Below are 17,820 nucleotides of genomic sequence, written 5' to 3'. Positions count from 1 at the left end.
ATATGATATGTGCTTAGGCATTCCTTCTGGTGCCCTTGAGAAGCGTAAGCTGGCACATGTTTTATAGCAACAGTGTTACAATGCCAGGAGCTACAACAATGTAGAAATATGTAAGACCCTGGCATATGTATTTGGCATCATGGTGGGGCATCATATGATCATTGCATGTGTAAGGTTGGCCATACAGGTGATGCCTCCCAATGCAGTACCCCAGAGTGGGGGCTATCTGCCAATAGTTTGTTATGTAATATACTGGTATGTATTGCACCCAGTATAACCATTAGGGGTGAGTGAATCGTGCTTTGGATGCAAGATCCGAAGTTAATTCGTACCAAAACGTAATTTAATGCTGTACATAAAATGTATGTGTTTGGCGGAGGCAAAAATTAATTAAGTCCAAAGTCACACGAGACTTCACGTACGGAGACATCATTAAAACAAAGTTTTGGAACGAATCAACTTAGCATCTTGGATTCGAAGCTCGATTCGCTTACCGCTTATAACCATGCATGGATGGCACAGTCAGGGTTAACAGTCCTGGCTCAGCCCTTGCTGAACAACTACAGTATCTCTCGGCCTCCCCCTCCCCCCCATACATATACATGGTTTACCAATCACGCATCTTCTGAATGGGGAGAGAGGACTTAGCTGATGCCTGATACTGACAGCATCTTCCTGAGAACAAACAATGGGGCAGGTTGAAATCCAGCTGTAAGGGCAGAGTCAGGCTGATGGCAGAATCTGCGCTAATGCTAGGATAAATATAGTGAACACTCTCCAAAAAGACCACTTCTTTGAGAAGACCCCCCTTATTATCCAGAGATTTTTTTTATAAATTGTCATCAGTTTAGCAGGATATTGGGTCAGATTTCCTGACTACATCCCATACACTGGCTAGAGGTATTATACCATGCAGTGTGTTTATACTGGTGAATAACGGTCATGTGTTTAGAGTCAATGGGGGTCATTTAGTATCAACCCAACATCGGTTTTTGGTGTCAATAAAGTTGTATAACCCCGTTATGCGACTCTCTAAATATGACAATATTTTGTTGAATGAGCGTTTTTAAGCTGTTCTCACCACTAGGGAGTGGCAGGGACCAGATCTGGGCTGACCAGTCAGCCCCGGAACATTGACAAACAATGACTTCATTTCCAGGTATAAAAGTAGTTAGAAAAACTACTCCACTCAGGGAGTAGGTGGACAGTTTCACTCCAAGTGCAAGGACTCTTGGTGGATGCGTCTAATTTATGCAACGGTGCACGCCTTGTTATAAATTATGCAGATCCTACGGATTTGCAGGGGCTATCAAAGACAGGCGTAAAATGCTGGTCTTTGATATATGACGCCCCACCCCTACAGTATCCTGCAAACCAGTGATTGCCAACACAGTCCACTCATTTATCAGCAAGGATAAGACCTGACCGCCGATCTCGTCTAGGTCATTGCTATCTAACTGAACCCCAAAGGCACGGGATGATTCCCCCATGATCTAAACTTTTAACGGCCCCCATAGCATCACACAAGCTCTTTGGTGGTCCAGGGTTTTCCAGGTCATCTTAATCATACACAATGCACCTGTAGGAAAATGTTTGTAAGAATAGTTACCGTTCCGAAGTTGGGTGGACCAAACTCCTGGGAACCCAGTCATGAAGATCTCCTCTTCTAAAAATCTAGCTTCCACTGACGTCTTGTTCTTCATCAGGTTAGGCCCCGTTCACAGCTACGTTTGGAATCTGGTAGCCTGATCCGGCTGAAGATTAGGCTACTGGAGCTCACCGTATCCGGCATTACCAGATACAACCGTGTGCTGCCGGATCCCCATTGACATATATGTCGGGAATCGGCCAGACCAAAACCACAACATTTTTTTGTTTAGTCGACTCCAGGCATATTTGCCGGGGAGCGGGCATTACACTATCATATACGTGGAGAGATTCTAAATGCAACTGTGACCAAGGCCTTACCAAACCAGGACTTTACGTCTCCCTGACGCATGCTCAGATGAGGTGGGTTCAGGAGTTTGTGCATGGGAAGAGGTATAGTTCTGGCCCCATCCATAGGAGGTGACATCCCATCCAAATCCCAGGCTGGAAACCTGATAAAGGACGTGGCATCGTCAGAAGCTGGGTTTTCAGACCAGAACAGTATGTTTATTACAAACCTTCTACTATAGGTGTTTTCTGTGTAACTAAAGCTACATGCACACGACCGTATGTGTTTTAAGGGTCCGCAAAAAAAACACGGATGACATCTGTATGCCATCCGTTTTTGTTTTTTTTTGCAGATCCATTGTAACAATGCCTAAAATGGACATTGTTGCGAGGCTATGGAACGGACATACTGATGCGGACAGCACACAGTGAGCTGTCCACATTTTTTGCGGACCCGTTGAAACGAATGGGTCCGCATCCTATCCACAAAAAAACCTGAGCGGACACAGAAACTAAATATGAGGCCTAAGGTGACTTTTCAGGAACCACCGGGTCCCAGAAAACCTCTTTGGGTTGTCCCATCTGGACAACTCTTTATTGAAAAGAGGACCAACTAGCGATCAGCTGGTTAAAGCAGATCCATCAGTGATCAACTATTATCCCTGGGGAGGCTACTGGTGACTATGCATTTCTCTTGTAGTGGCCACTGCTGGAGAAGGATGGTATTGCATGACACCCATTCAGATGAAGTCCTCCAGAGCAGCCAGTCTCCACTAAGACAGAGGAACGTCTCAAGCTTGAGGCAAAATAATGGAACAACCCTTATTAAGGTATTAAAGGCTTAATTTGTCCATTTCTGGGCTTTATCTGTTTTCTGACATCAGTTTTCCTCCATTACAGCTCACACGGAGGAAGCCACCAAGCTTTTCAATACGTCTGAATGACAAACCATTGTGATGGACATATTGCTTCTTTCCTAAAAACAGACAAAACTAAAGATCTCCTGGAAAAATAAATAAAAAACAAGAAACATATGGAGGAATTCCCTTAATTGTGCATATAAGTGACCCTCTCTCCATGAAAGCTCTTAGGCGACCACTACCCTATATAGATCTATAGATCTCACACAAGTCTCAACAGATCACTCCTTAGGAGCCTCCTCTTCAACTCTTTCTGGTTGTGAATACTGTACTTTCAGATTCATGTAATAAGGGGCAGAAGCACCACCATAGTAGTGCCAAAGAGGACCACTGGTCCCCAAACTCCAAGGCCCAAGTAGTCAAAGGCAAAGCAGCATCAAATGAGATGTGAGATAAGCTGGGGTGTGTTATATATACTGGGGGGTATATATATATTTAAAGGGGTTATACGAGAGTGTAAAAGTGTCCCCCGCCTGGCAGGCGGGGACAGGGACGAGCCTCCCTAGCATCGTCTATGTAACTAGCAGGGTGGGAGGAGCTATAAACTAGCTGGGTGGTGTTAGGGGCAATGATAGGGACGTGTCTATGTAACTAGCTGGGTGGGAGGAGCTATAAATCAGCTGGATGTTGATAGGGGCGGGGCTGGAGCTGTGGCAGAGGAAAGAGAAGTGCATCATGGGTTTGGTTGGATGCAGCATGGTTTACATGGTGAAAATGGGTCAGGAGAGTCCAAATCAAAAAAGAAGCAGCCTGGGTAAGAGGTACATGAAAGTAAGCAACTACATGGGGTATGGCTTACCTGGGAAAGCAGGTAAAGGGGTGTGGCTTAAGATGCAATAATGTATGCCAAAACTGTGCTAAAATTCAGGCCCAAATTATGCCAACCCATAGGTGCAAATTATGCACAACCTTACATTTATGGATGTTAAACCTCATTTTAGGGTCAGCGGGGGCTCATTTACCAAAAAAGTGGCGTTTCTGTAAAAAGTCAGTCAGATAAAGGTGCGGTAAATTTACCAAGTCTCTTAATAAAGTCGTATCTTCTGATGTCCGTGCCCCAGCCTAGATTTCAGTTATATTTCATGCCAGTGTCTGGTCCCGGTGACCACACACCCTTCCACCTAAGCTGTGTATATGTATACATTTTTTAAAGGGTAGACAGACAAAAAGTTGCAAAACTTGCGGCCATTTGCAAAAACAATTGCAATGTTTGTACGCCAAATTTTATTTGTAAATGACCTCCCCATCAACTTTTGCAAGGAAGCAACCGGTCTAGAGCAGCATTCTTCCTGGGAGGATAATCCTGACGTGCCGTCACTGTACATATGTGTGACAGTGACATTAATAAGATCTGTAAATCATTCAGCTCTTGATATATTAGTCAAATTCTCATTCAGATGTGATGTCTCAGACGGCTGTTGTCAAATTTATCATCCACCTGTAGGAGAAGAAGTCATCTGGACAAATTGCTCATTCTCTAGAGGTGGCATCTAGAGCTGCTGTTTTTACTGCACAAATCGCACCAAAAACCACAAAAGTGCAGAAAAACATCACAAAACATAGCAAGATTACTTGAACCCCCACCAACACCACCACAAATTTTCTCCAAAGCTTTGGTTCATTGACCTGGGAACATTACATAAGTGGACACCACCTGCTAGATCTACGCAGGAGCTTGGCGATTCATTGGTGTCCTCCACCAGCACCTTCCGCTTGCCAACTTATTTTGGTTCCATGCCACCCCAAAATTCTTAGAGAGTCCATCAGATAATGCGCATGTGGAAGCCTGATAACTGAGATTCATGCAACATCATGGTCATTACTTCCTATGAAAGTTTAGGATGGGAACCTGTATCCGGTCTGACGCCCTTGAGTTACTCACCGCTGGGTTGGTCTCTGAAGTCAGATGCCCTGTTGGTCTTTGCCGGTGTCCAGTGCAGGTAGATGCAGCGGTAGCATCTGGTCCATCAGATAAGGAGCCCTGGGCATGGTGCTGGATGGACACAGTCAAGATCCCGCCTGTGTGAGAAGCAGATTGCAGTCTCGTGGTGTGGGGAGAGATGCTGGTTAGGACTTGCAGGCAGTCTGCATGCTTTCTACTTGTCCCACCCCACGCAAGGAAGAGCATTCCGCTCCCTCCCAGATTAACTCATCATAGGCTATGTGTAACACACGCTCAGCCCTATAAATCACCAGGGGCACCTGCAAAATACACTGTGTACCCACATAGGCATTGCATTCCAGTGCAGTTATCCTGGATCGGCTCCGTACACCTCAATACATGCAGTGTCACAAGACGGTGGCATTTAGGGCTCAGGCTTTGTGCACGCTACAAGAGTATGGCACCTATAGAAATCTATGGGATATACCCACGCGGTCAGGTTTCTGCATGCAGTTTTGGAAAGAGTCATACCTGTCCTTTATACATTCTCTCGTTTCATGACCCACTCCTGATTTCAGCTCCCAAAACCTGACCCTGTGGCCGTAGCCAAATTTTTATTGCATTGCATGCTATATTGTCCACCCGAAGCTCTGCTTCTAGGGGGAGTATCTGTGCGATATGATGCCACATGGCGCCACTATACAGAGTGCCGCCATTATACAGAACCTGTAGGGAATCTTGTACAGGAGACTGGCTCCGTGCATATGAATCTGTCAGATTAAGGCCTCACGACCGTATTTTTGGTCCCTATCTGACCTACACTTTATGCGGATCACACGTGGACCCATTAATTTCTACGGAGCCGGCCAAAAACGAGGACAGCACATGGATGTCAGCCATGTACTGTCCACACCCGGCCGCAAATTTTGGAATATGTCCAATTTTTGTCTGTAAAATTGCATTTTCATTTTTAACGGATCCCATGAATATTGCAGGTTGCACATGGACCACATCCGTATTTAGCAGATCTGCGGTTTGCGATCTGTGAATTCTCCCTAATTTTAGAGGTGCTTTCACACGCAGCAAATTGAGTTGCAGAAAGTTTCTGCGACTGAAAAATCTGTTCCGTTTATTTCAATGGGGCTTATGGAAATCCATGTGCTTCCCGCCAAAACAACCCCATTCAAATGATTGATTTCAGTCGAAAAAAAATTCTGCGACAAAAATCGTGGCAAGTGACACGGATACTGGCTGCGTGCATTCCGCGAAACAGAACGGCTGGCCCCTAATAGAACAGTGTTATCCTTGTCCGAAATGCGGAAAAACAACAGGACATTTGCGGATTTTTTTTTGCGGAATGGAAATACAGACATACGGAAATGGAATGCACACGGAGTAACTTCCGTTTCGTTTTGTGGGGGCGCAAAACGTTCCTGTGCATGAGCCCTAAATGAGTGCATTAAGGGAAGGAGTCTGACAATGAAATAAATCTGAATGCACCCATACACATTGGACTCCTCCGTGATGGAAGCTACGACCAAGGAAATTGCAGGAAATTTTACGTTTTAATAACGCACCTTGAGGTGTGCGGTAGAGGTGCACTAGAAGGCAAATAACCGGAGACGCGTCTTCCTAGATCACATGATGCTGTAGTTTATACATTGCAGTATTCACTGTTTTCATTACTTTGTATAGGAACATTATATTATCTCTTATGCTCCATTATATTATTCTATGCGTTGCCTTCCTTTGCGTCCTGCATTGTAAACATTGTATTAACTTCATGACCCGGAGAATCGCCTGCAGTATCTCCAGTTTAGTTACAATGTATACAATAGAATATTTATCACCAGTCTAATGTATACATGGCCGCCCCCTGCCCTGCTCCTATCTACAGGGAATACACTGAGAACAGTCAATCACCAGTGAATACAACAAAACGCAAAACAATGCTGGACTACAACCCCCAACCACCTAGGATACGATCCACTAAAATCTGCTGCGATGTGTTATTAGCTCTTGGTTACATTGTATCGATCTTTGATTCATTAGGGCTCATTCATATCAGCGCTAAGAGCAAAAATAATGGCAGCGCCCAATCCGTCCTAGACTATAACAGCGTCCATCCGAACGCCGAAAGGAACATACTGTTGCAGACAGCACACGATAAGCCGTCCACATGATTTGTGACCCCAAAGAAACGAATGGGTCAGCAGAAATGTGGACTGAAAATATGGTCGCATGAATAAAACCTGTGTCTGGAGTTTATTTGCCACTATAAAAACACCATAGAAAAACTTAATTTTTTTTTTCCCATGCCACATTGTTATGGAAAAATGTACCTGTAAAAAAAGCAACTGACTTTTTTTTGCCATCTGCTGTTTTTGTTCCTTTTTTTCCTGCTAAATTTGCACTCAGCGTGTCCCTTATAGAGAAGGTAATGTCAAAATGCCTGAAAAAAAATGCCAGGAGCTCCAGCATGCTGCCTTTTTTAAAAGAAGCTAAAGAAAAAAACACCACCTAAAGATCAAAAATGGAAGTAGCAAAAAAAAAATAAAAAATTGTCCTCCTTTTTTATATTTCCCAGACCTTCAGCTAACATCTGGACAGGGACGGACTGGGAACTTAAAGTGGCCCTGGAACAAATACTAAAAGTGGCCCCGTTTTGTAGTCAGGTCTAAATTGATGGAAGGCAGGGCCAGCAATACCATATTGTGGCACATTATACCGCCCCAACAGAGCCAAATACCACAGCACTAAATACATCCCCAAAAACTTCCACTAGACGGCCGTGAGGGGGGCCCAGGCGGCCCTCTGGGCATCGGCCCACCGGGAAATTTCCCTGTAAGGTCTATGGCATCTGGACCCGGTGATTTTCCAGCAAAAAATGCTACAAAACACACCAGTGCTTAAAGGCCCAAAAAAAAAAAAATTTATTAAAATGAAGACGCAAAAGGGCAGAAAAATACATAAAACAAAAACAAACCTATTTTAAAAAATGCCACTAATTAGAGAAAACTTGTCTACCCTGCATTTCCTATTCCTCATATATCTGGAGTTGTTGTGTTTACAGTAGAAAGGCAAAAAAAACATGAAACTGGCAAAAGTACAGAAAACCTCCAAAGTACTTACCTATGTGTGTAAGCCCAAGGGCTCATGCACACGACCGTTGGCTGTTTTGTTGTCTGCAAATTGCGGATCCGCAAAACAAATACCGACCGTGTGCATTCCGCATTTTTCAGAATGGCCAGCCCCTAATAGAACAGTTCTATCCTTGTCTGTAATGCGGAATGCACACGGAGTAACTTCTGTTATTATTTTTTTTGCGGACCTATTGAAATAAATGGTTCCTCATATGGTCCGCAAAAAAACAAAAAAAAAAACGGAATGGACACGGAAAGAAAATACGTTTGTGTGCATGAGGCCTAAGTAGAAGCCTCAGTTCTGCAGGTCATTTTCGGAAGGGGGATGCTTTTCACTACTTAGAGAGAGATTTATTTTGTTACAGGAAACACTGGCATATCTATCACAAAGGCAGCGTAAGCAACTGCCATGCCAGCCTAGGTGAAGTGGTGCCCGACACTGCAGTCCTCCAGCTGCTTTCTTTCATGTTAAAATGTGTTTACCTGCAGCCACCACTAGATGGAGCTCAATGCATACAGATTAGCCAGCAGCAACTTCAACACTAACTGTATGTATGCATGCAATTAGCTCCACCTAGTGGGGGAACCCGGTAGTCAAAAATGATGTTCTAAATCAGAAAAAAAAAGTGTTCTCTTAAGCAAATCTATTATAAAATGAATCTGCACAGGGCTGTAAACCAAAAAATGGAATGGTGGACAATTACTTGGTGTCTCTGGTTACTGGGTGACTTGGTCTTTCACATACTGGTAATTTTCCTCAAAAATGCATCAGGTAACTGGTAAATTTCCATTCTTCCGGGGCAGTATCACACACAATAATTAGCACCAAAAAGTTATAGAGCGACTTTTCAAAAACTGCCATAGAAATAACACGGTGCGGATGAGACGACGGTTGAAAGTATCAAGGAAAGATCGGATTACTCACCCTGCAGGTCTGTGCACGCCGCCCGTATAACACGATTCTCCAGTTTCCTGTACATCGAGAGTAAAGAAAAAGGATCATTTCCAGGTGAAAGACAGAATAAAACCTTTCACAGCTGGAAATTTGCTACAGTTGCATCCAGTCTAGGCAGTCTTCTGCACACATCTCTACCTGGTTGACAGTTTGCTATAATGTATCAGTGCAGGTAAATGTAGCAGCTTGGAGTCCAACGTGTGCAGCTCGCACAGGGCAGTCAAGACTGGATACAATTGTAGCAAACCCTCAGCTGCGAGACGTATTTTAGATCCCTACAGCCTTTGGCATAAACAAGCATGTTTCCATTCACTGATGAAAAGCGGAGATCTTGAAAATGGTGAGGAATTGTGTGGATGCGGTCCAAGGCTACCTGCACACGTTATGAATTACGTGTGGTGATGTGCGGTCCACAAAATGCGTAACGCACATTGCCAGTGTTCGTGTTTTGCGGATCCGTGTGAATGGACCCTAAGGCCTCTTTTACACAACCGTTAGTTTATTTTTTTTCGTTTGCGGGCCGTTTTTTGCGTTGCGTATACGGAACCATTCATTTCAATGGTTCCGCCCAAAAAACAGAATGTACTCCGTATGCATTCCATTTCCGTTTTTCTGTTCCGTTGAAAGATAGGACATGTCCTATTATTGCCTGCAAATCCCGTTCCGTAGCTCCATTCAAGTCAGTGGGTCCGCAAAAAAAAAAAAAAAAAAAAACGGAACACATACGGGATGTACTCCATATGTCTTCCGTATCCGTTCCGTTTTAGCGGAACCATCCATAGAAAAAATTGGGCTGGGCATAAAATTTTCAATGTAATTACTGTATATGCCTTACGGAAAAACAAAACGGAAACACAATGGAAACAAAAAACGGAACAGCGGATCCGTGAAAAACGAACCGCAAAATACTGAAAAAGCCTTGTTCCCACAACCGTATGGCTTTTTCAGTGTTTTATGGTCCGTTTGTTCCGTTTTTTGTAATCCGTTGTTCCGTTTTTTTGTTTCCGTTCTGTTTTTTCATATGGCGTATACAGTAACTACATAGTAAAAGTTGGTCTGGGCATAACATTTTTAATATATGGTTCTGAAAAAATGGAACGGATACGGAAGGCATATGGATGCATTTCCGTATGTATTCAGTTTTTTTTTGCGGACCCATTGACTTAGGCCGAGAGCGGTCCGTGGTAACCCGGCCTGGATTCCTGCTGACAGCAGGAGGACACAGCGTCATTGGTTGCTATGACGCCGTGCGCTTCATGCCGCCGCTGCACTACAGTAATACACTGGTATGATCTATACTAGTGTATTACTGTAGTGCAGCGGCGGAATGAAGCGCACGGCGTCATAGCAACCAATGACGCCGTGCGCTCCTGCTCTCAGCAGGAATGCAGGCCGGGTTACCACGGACCGCTCTCGGACGTGTGCATTCAGCCTTAAATGGAGCCACGGAATGTGATTTGCGAACAATAATAGGACAAGACTCTAAATGTAGCGGAACGGACATGCGGACATACGGAAACGGAATGCTCACGGAGTACATTCTGTTTTTTTTTTTTGCAGACCCATTGAAATGAATGGTTCCATATGCGGAACTTAAAAAACGGAACGCAAAAAAGGTTTGTGTGAACAAGCCCTTAATCGCAGTAATTATTCCATTTTCGGGGAGAAAAGAAAATGCACATAAAACGATTTGGATCTGGTTACGGATCATTGGGTACCGCACCGTTCTGTGTCATTTCCAGGCGCTCACCTCCAGGAAAGACTCTGGAGGGCTTCATGTGTGGAGGTGCAAGGAGGGGGACAATATCCCGTCACAACCACCAAGCCTCCAGAGCAATGGCTCCAGCACAGATTTTCGGGATTACATTTGGCTGACGGCCGCAGACTATCGTCGCCGTGTTTTCGGTCCTAAATCCAAAGATATATTGACGCTTGCCAACAGAATGAGACCGCTGCGGAAATGACTGCATCGATTGTCTGTGGAGCGGCAATTCTGCTCCTGAACACCGACGGGCGGCTCCAAATTAGATTTCTGTGATGTTTAAAGGCTCAATCTATTGTGAAAGGCAGGAGGTTGTAGCCTCTGGAGCTGCGCTGCCCGTGCAGCATTAGGCCTCTAGCACACGACCGTATGGCTTTTTCAGTATTTTGCGGTCTGCAAAAAACGGATCTGCAACATATACGGATGACGTCCGTGTGCATTCCGGTTTTTGCGGAACGGAACAGCTGGCCCCTAATAGAACTGTCCTATCCTTGTCCGTTATGCGGACAATAATATAGAGATGTTCTATCTTTGACAGAACCGAAAAACGGAAGGCATACAGAGTGTCTTCAGTTTTTTTTTGCGGATCCATTCAAATGAATGGTTCCGTATACGGAACGCAAAAAACGGAACGTAAACGGGAAAAAAAAAAACACGTTGGTATGCAAGAGGCCTTATATAGGGTTCTTTCTAGGAAATTATTGAATATGCAATACAAGGTCCCGACAGGTCAGATCGTGGACGTCCAGCTGCTCCCCTAATAATGGCGAGACGTCCATCTACCAAAGGCTGCAGATTAGACGCCGTTTCATTCTTTGTATTAGAAAGGGTGTAATCCGCAGTGCGAATTCACATGCTGCAGATTTCCCATCCGCGATAAAAAAAACTGCAGTTTTTCTTCTATCGCAGCGCGTGGATGAGAATTCTGAAATTCTCATCCACTTTTCTGGCACTGCGAAATGCTGCGGATTTGCGGCATGAAGTTCTGCAGCTAGTCAGTCACTAATCACGTGTCCACCTTCATAACCAGTTTTTTATTTTTTATTGCGCCAGTGCATCCAAAATTGAAAAATATAAATAAATGCTGCCTGACAAATTAAACATTACTTATATAAAAAAATTGGTGTAAATTCACCGGACTTCCGGTCTCCACTTGAAAACTTGCTGCACCGACGGGCAGTGCGCCACTGCAACCAATGACTCGCCTCGTAGGCGACGTGTCCTCAAGTGGCAGATGACATGCCGCTTGGGGGTTAACGTGCAGGGATTCTGAGGACGGTCCAGGACCCATGGAGCCAGAACGAAGATTTACACTGGGTTCACACCTGAGCGTTTTACAGCACGTTCCTACGCGCTGTAAAACGCTCAACAAGGAGAAACCAATGATTCCCTATGGGAATGGTTCACACCTGGGCGTTTTACAGCGCGTACGATCGCGCTGTAAAACGCCCTACGCTCAAAAAAGTACATGAGCTTCTTTGGGGCGTTTTGTTGCGCGTTCCCGTACATAGACATTCGGGAACGAGCGACAATGGGCGTTCGCTTGTCTCTGTATGCGCGCTTGTAAACGCCGGTACAATCGCGCATACAGAGCGCTCCTTTCGGAACGCTCAGGTGTGAACCCAGCCTTAGGGAGCAGGCAAGTATAGTTCACTTCACAGGTCCCACTGGGGGAAGTGGGGAATAAAAAAATAAAAAAATCCTGGATAACCCCTTTAAGGGCTCATGCACAGATTGCAGCCCCCAATGCATGGGCACCATCTTCGTGGCTGGCGCAGATAGATGCAGACCCATTCGACTTGAATGGTTCAGTGATCCATCCACACTGCAAAAATAATAGAACAAGTTTCTGCACAATCAAGTGAATGGGTCCGTAAAACTGAATTCTTAGGTTACCCGAACCTTGTGCGCCAAACTTCAAAACAGAAGTTCGCTCAACACTAGTTGCCAACAATCCTGAATTTGCTGGCAGTGTCCCAAATTTTCAGAGGCAATCCTGGCAAATTTGGCTTGTCCCGGGCCAAAAATGGGTAGGACTTAAGTCCCACCGATAAGTGGGTGCTACCGGATTGGTTTAGGCCCTGCCTGGGCGGGAATTATATGTCCCAAATTTACCAGTAAATATTTTGGCAAGTATGAATTTCAACCTTACTCTCAAGGTTAGGCCTCATGCACACGAACGTATTTTCATTCCGGGTCCGTTCCGTGTTTTTTTTTGCAGACCGTATACGGAACCATTCATTTCAAAGGGTCGGCAAAAAAAATAAAAAAAAAGTACTCCATGTGCATTCTGTTTCCATATGATCTATTATTATCCGCATTACGGACAAGGATAGGACAGTTCTATTAGGGGTCAGCTGTTCCGTTCCACAAAATACGGAATGCACAAGGATGTAATCCATGTTTTTTGCGGATCCGTTTTTTTAAGGACCCTCTTAGTGCCATAATCACCGTAGGAGCCATCGCGATGGACTATGTTCTATGGAGGGCGCATGAACTCGCATGTCTACGTGGAAGCGATACTAAATCACCCCCCCCCCCCCCCTCCGCCCAAAGTAATTACTGGAAGGGTATTTACAACAAATAAAAAAGTTAAGATGCCAGCAAAAGCGAGCGCGGGCCAGCAAAGCAGAACCAGGAGCCGATTCCGATCTGAAGTAAATAAGACGAGAACTAAAAGCTTTGTGGTTTGACAGCGTCCATCAGATGATGTGGCGGTTTTACCAAACCTGCTTAATGTGCAATACACGTGTACGACACGGCAATAATAATCCGTTATCATCTGCAGGTTTATAATGGATCTGTCTATAGGCCGCTCCTCATGGATGTAAGGGAGACTATTAAATATTCATCAATGCTTGGCCCGGGGCCCAGAGGCCGATCTAAGTGGTTATGTCCATCTGCTGCAGAATTGGAGCCCTGACGTCCATTCATGGTCAATAAGTTAACGAGACAGACAGCAGCCCGGTCTGACCGAGGTCCTGGTCCGCACGCGCCTCATCAATACGTTAAACTGATATATAAATGAAAATCAATTAGGCCTGAAACTCCTGGGCACAGAGCGAGATCTAGAAGACTCCCCGCGTACGGGCTTCTAAAGCACCATTATCCTCAGGCATAATAGGAAACCTGCCTGTTACGGCTTGTTGCACGCTTGCGTTTGCCGTTCCGGACGGGAACAGCCTGCTGGAGACCGCATTGCCGGAATGTCGCCTGGCCCATTAACTATAATGGGATTTGGCGGTGATGCCGCCAAGAAACGGTCGGACGAATACCGCTTTTTGTCCAGCCGATTCCCAGCACCGCCTGGTGGCAGTGAGAGACAGGCCTTCGGGTCCATTCACATGTCCGTAGTCATTTCAATAATGCCGCAAAAGATGCGGACAGCACACCGTGCGCTGTCCGCATCCGTAGTCCCGCAAAAAAGATAGAACGTGTATTCTTGCCTGTAATCGCTGACAAGAATAGGCATTTCTATCATAGGGCCGGCCATGTGCGGTCTGCAGAATGCGGAACGCACACGGACGTCTGAATGGACCCCGATAGGAATTATCTGGTTTAGAAACCCATTATCTGGGAAATGCAGGGTAATCGAATACCTTTCTTTGTCCTATTTCCCCCAAAGAAATAATATTTGCATTGTTCATGCGAGGGGATAAGATGCGGACCCATGTGTGCTGCCCGCACCAGTATGTCCGTTATGTAGCCCCGCAAAAAAAATAGAACATGTCCTATTCTTGTCTGTTTTAGGCATGGTTACAATGGATCCACAAAAAAATAAAAACAGATGGCAAACGGATGTCATCCGTTTTTTTTGCGGGACCGCAAAATACATACGGTCGTGTGCATGTAGCCCAAGCCAACAGTCCAGAGAGCGATCGCCCAGAGTGTACGGATTTTCAAGCAATGCCCACTAACTGCATCAGGGAAAGAAGGTTAGGTACATCCTAAACCTGCCCATGAACAGAAAGAGCAGATGTGGAGGCAGGACAGGATACTAAATATTTCCCTCATAAAAGGGAAGGAGTCGATGGCAAAAAAAATGGTCGTAAAAATCAAATTTTATATTAAATATATTTATTTTTAGAACTATTTTTTGTCTTTTTTTTCCTACATTTTCCATGTCACTATCTAAAAAAAAAAAAAAAAAAAGTCTGCCCACTAAGGATGGTAATAAGCTGACATCCTGTTCTGTAAGCATCATGTCTCAGCTCAGCAGTCATGTCATAATCATCAGAAGCAGGATCACAATGACCAGCAACTCTGAATGAATCAGAAACTAAAAACAGATTAAAAGAAAAATGTGATTTAATATCTGGTTTTAATTAGTAACTAAATAACATATGCAGGCGATAGATTCCCTTAAGGCTCCATTCACACGTCCGCAACGTGTTTTGCGGATCCACGGAGCCGCAAAACACAGAAAGCGGCAATGTGCGTTCCGCATTTTTCAGACCGCACATTGCCGGCACTAATAGAATATGCCTGTTCTTGTCCGCAATTGCGGACAAGAATAAGACATGTTCTATTTTTTTGCGGAACTGAAGTGCAGATCCGCAATTCCGTGTTCGGGCAGCACATCGTGAATGAATGGGTCCACAATTTCGTTCCGCAAAATGCGGAACAAAATTGCGGACGTGTGAATGGAGCCTTAAAGGGGGTTTTCCGTTTCGCATCCATATCCTTTAAAATAATCAGTTATGAAGGTTAATGTAATTTAATAATGTATTTATTTTACCTTTATTGCTCTTATCGCTCGCCACATTACCATATTCATGCAGCTCTCATTTCCTGTGAGGTCATGTCCATGGGCGGGGCAGTGATAGGGGAGTGTCTATGTAACTAGCTGGGTGGGAGGAGCTATAAACTAGCTGGGTGTTAGGGGCAGTGATAGGGGAGTGTCTAGGTCACTATGAGTGGGAGGAGCTACAAACTAGCTGGGCATAGTTAGGGGCGTGGCTGGAGCTGTGGCAGAGGAAGTAGAAGTGCATCATGGGTTTGGTTGGATACAGGAACAGGAAGTGCTACATACAAGATGGAAACAAACCAGAGGAATTGGTTTACATGGTGAAAACTGGTCGGGAGAGTCTAAATTAAAAAAATAAAAAAAAGCATGAGGAAGATGTACATGAAGCAAGCAACTACATGAACATATCTGTTAAAAAAATCATAGTGATCCTGGAAAACCCCTCTGGGGCCATGTTCCCCCATTCATTGCTCCAATTTCTCTGCTATCGTCTCTTCAGGCTGGCAGCTCAGGTGGAGTGTCCTTTCTGCTGCAACCATCTCCCTATCACAGCTCAGGGAGTGTATCCTGTCTGCTGCAGCCATCTCCCCATCACAGCTCAGGGGGTGTATCCTTTCTGCTGCAGCCATCTCCCCATCACAGCTCAGGGGGTGTATCCTTTCTGCTGCAGCCATCTCCCCATCACAGCTCAGGGGGTGTATCCTTTCTGCTGCAGCCATCTCCCCATCACAGCTCAGGGGGTGTATCCTTTCTGCTGCAGCCATCTCCCCATCACAGCTCAGGGGGTGTATCCTTTCTGCTGCAGCCATCTCCCCATCACAGCTCAGGGGGTGTATCCTTTCTGCTGCAGCCATCTCCCCATCACAGCTCAGGGGGTGTATCCTTTCTGCTGCAGCCATCTCCCTATCACAGCTCAGGGGGTGTATCCTTTCTGCTGCAGCCATCTCCCTATCACAGCTCAGGGGGTGTATCCTTTCTGCTGCAGCCATCTCCCTATCACAGCTCAGGGGGTGTATCCTTTCTGCTGCAGCCATCTCCCTATCACAGCTCAGGGGGTGTATCCTTTCTGCTGCAGCCATCTCCCTATCACAGCTCAGCGGGTGTATCCTTTCTGCTGCAGCCATCTCCCTATCACAGCTCAGGGGGTGTATCCTTTCTGCTCCAGCTCTTCCCCCATCACATCTCAGAAGGCGTGTCCTCTGCTGTAATTCTGGTCACAAATGCTAACAGCAGATACAGGTGGTGGCAGTTGAGAGATGGAACTGACCATATGTGACCACCTGGATATGCGCGTTACTATAAAAACTTAACACCTGAGGGCGGCACTTTAATGAAGCAGAGAGAATATCTTACAGCTGAAGCAATTTGTAATAGAAAGTAAATTACAAAAGTAACTCTTCTTTATGCAGAATTATACTGAAACAACATTTAATGGCGACTCCTGTATAAGAAATAATGTAATTATGTAAAAGTTTATAATATAAAAAATACTTTGTAAGAAGCGGAAGGCGGGTTCATTAGAAAGCACTTTTATTATATTTTTTATAATCTCCCTTAGGCAAACACATTTTATGAAAATAAACCACCGTTATAAATTATTCAGTTCATAAAAATAAAAGGTTTCTCTGTAAATGGCAGGATTCAATACTGGGTACAGCGAGGACGGGGCGGCGAGACCAGGAAGAATGCATTACTGGCGATTACGAGAAATTCAGTAGAGTCCTTTTGTAACCCACATATATACCGTTCGCCACCAGCAACTGAAAACCAAATTGATCCAATAGAAAAACAAAACAAAAAACATATACTGTACGTGTAACTGGAGCACAGGTCAAAGAGCAAGAAGAGGACAAGCAGCGTCCACCCTATACCATAATAAATAAGGAAACCCAAAAACATCCTTAGTGCAATGAAGTCCCGAGTCAGTTTATAAGGATGGAGTCGTCTCCTTCTCGTGTTCTGGAAAGAATACAGAACATAACTATTAACACACATTACATCGCATCTTGGACGTCATTCACATTGAAATGAGCATTCAGAATTTCGCTGTGTAGTTTGTGAAATCTGTCAGCAATGTGAACGAACGTGTGCTTCCCGTTGCTGTATTGTGGACCGCATTTGCAGATCCGCGATACACTGGTGCCGTTCCGTGGGCACTCTGCATCACGGATGCGAACCCATTCACTTGAATGGGTCCGCCAATCCGAAGATGCGGAATGGTGCGGAACGGAAGCACGGAACAGAACCCTCCGTGGGGTTTCGTCCCGTACTTCCGTTCCGCAAAAAGATAGAACATGTCCTAGCCGGCCAGGTCGCGGACCCAGTCAAGTGAATGGGTCCGCGATCCACTGCGGCTGCCCCACGGACTGTGTTCCTGCATTGCGGCCCGCAGCACGACCACGGGGTGCTTACTTTCGTGTGCAGGGGGCCTAAGTCAGTGTCCGACCCATTGAAGAATCTTGGAGCATGACTAGGG

At 45.1% G+C, this 17,820-nt stretch overlaps 2 protein-coding genes across 5 annotated transcripts in view; both read right to left on the bottom strand.

Moving 5' to 3' along the window:
- The window catches only part of LPAR3 (lysophosphatidic acid receptor 3), a 28,456-nt gene extending 23,502 nt beyond the window's left edge, over positions 1 to 4,954 (bottom strand). For both annotated transcript variants that reach the window (XR_006390933.1, XM_044302283.1), the window contains exon 1: positions 4,738 to 4,954. The gene's annotated coding sequence lies outside the window, so the exon portion shown is untranslated. The remainder of the gene's footprint in view (positions 1 to 4,737) is intronic.
- Positions 4,955 to 16,857: 11,903 nt separating this feature from the next.
- Positions 16,858 to 17,820, bottom strand: part of MCOLN2 (mucolipin TRP cation channel 2) — a 57,001-nt gene continuing 56,038 nt past the window's right edge. For all 3 annotated transcript variants that reach the window (XM_044300631.1, XM_044300633.1, XM_044300630.1), the window contains one exon: positions 16,858 to 17,303. In XM_044300631.1, the coding sequence (XP_044156566.1) occupies positions 17,267 to 17,303 (37 nt within the window). In that variant the 3' untranslated portion in view covers positions 16,858 to 17,266. The remainder of the gene's footprint in view (positions 17,304 to 17,820) is intronic.

This window comes from Bufo gargarizans, chromosome 7 (assembly GCF_014858855.1).
Source record: "Bufo gargarizans isolate SCDJY-AF-19 chromosome 7, ASM1485885v1, whole genome shotgun sequence".
Classification (NCBI taxonomy): Eukaryota; Metazoa; Chordata; class Amphibia; order Anura; family Bufonidae; genus Bufo; species Bufo gargarizans.
Note: the sequence above shows the minus strand (reverse complement) of the source record. Positions and strands in the feature narration are given on the sequence as shown.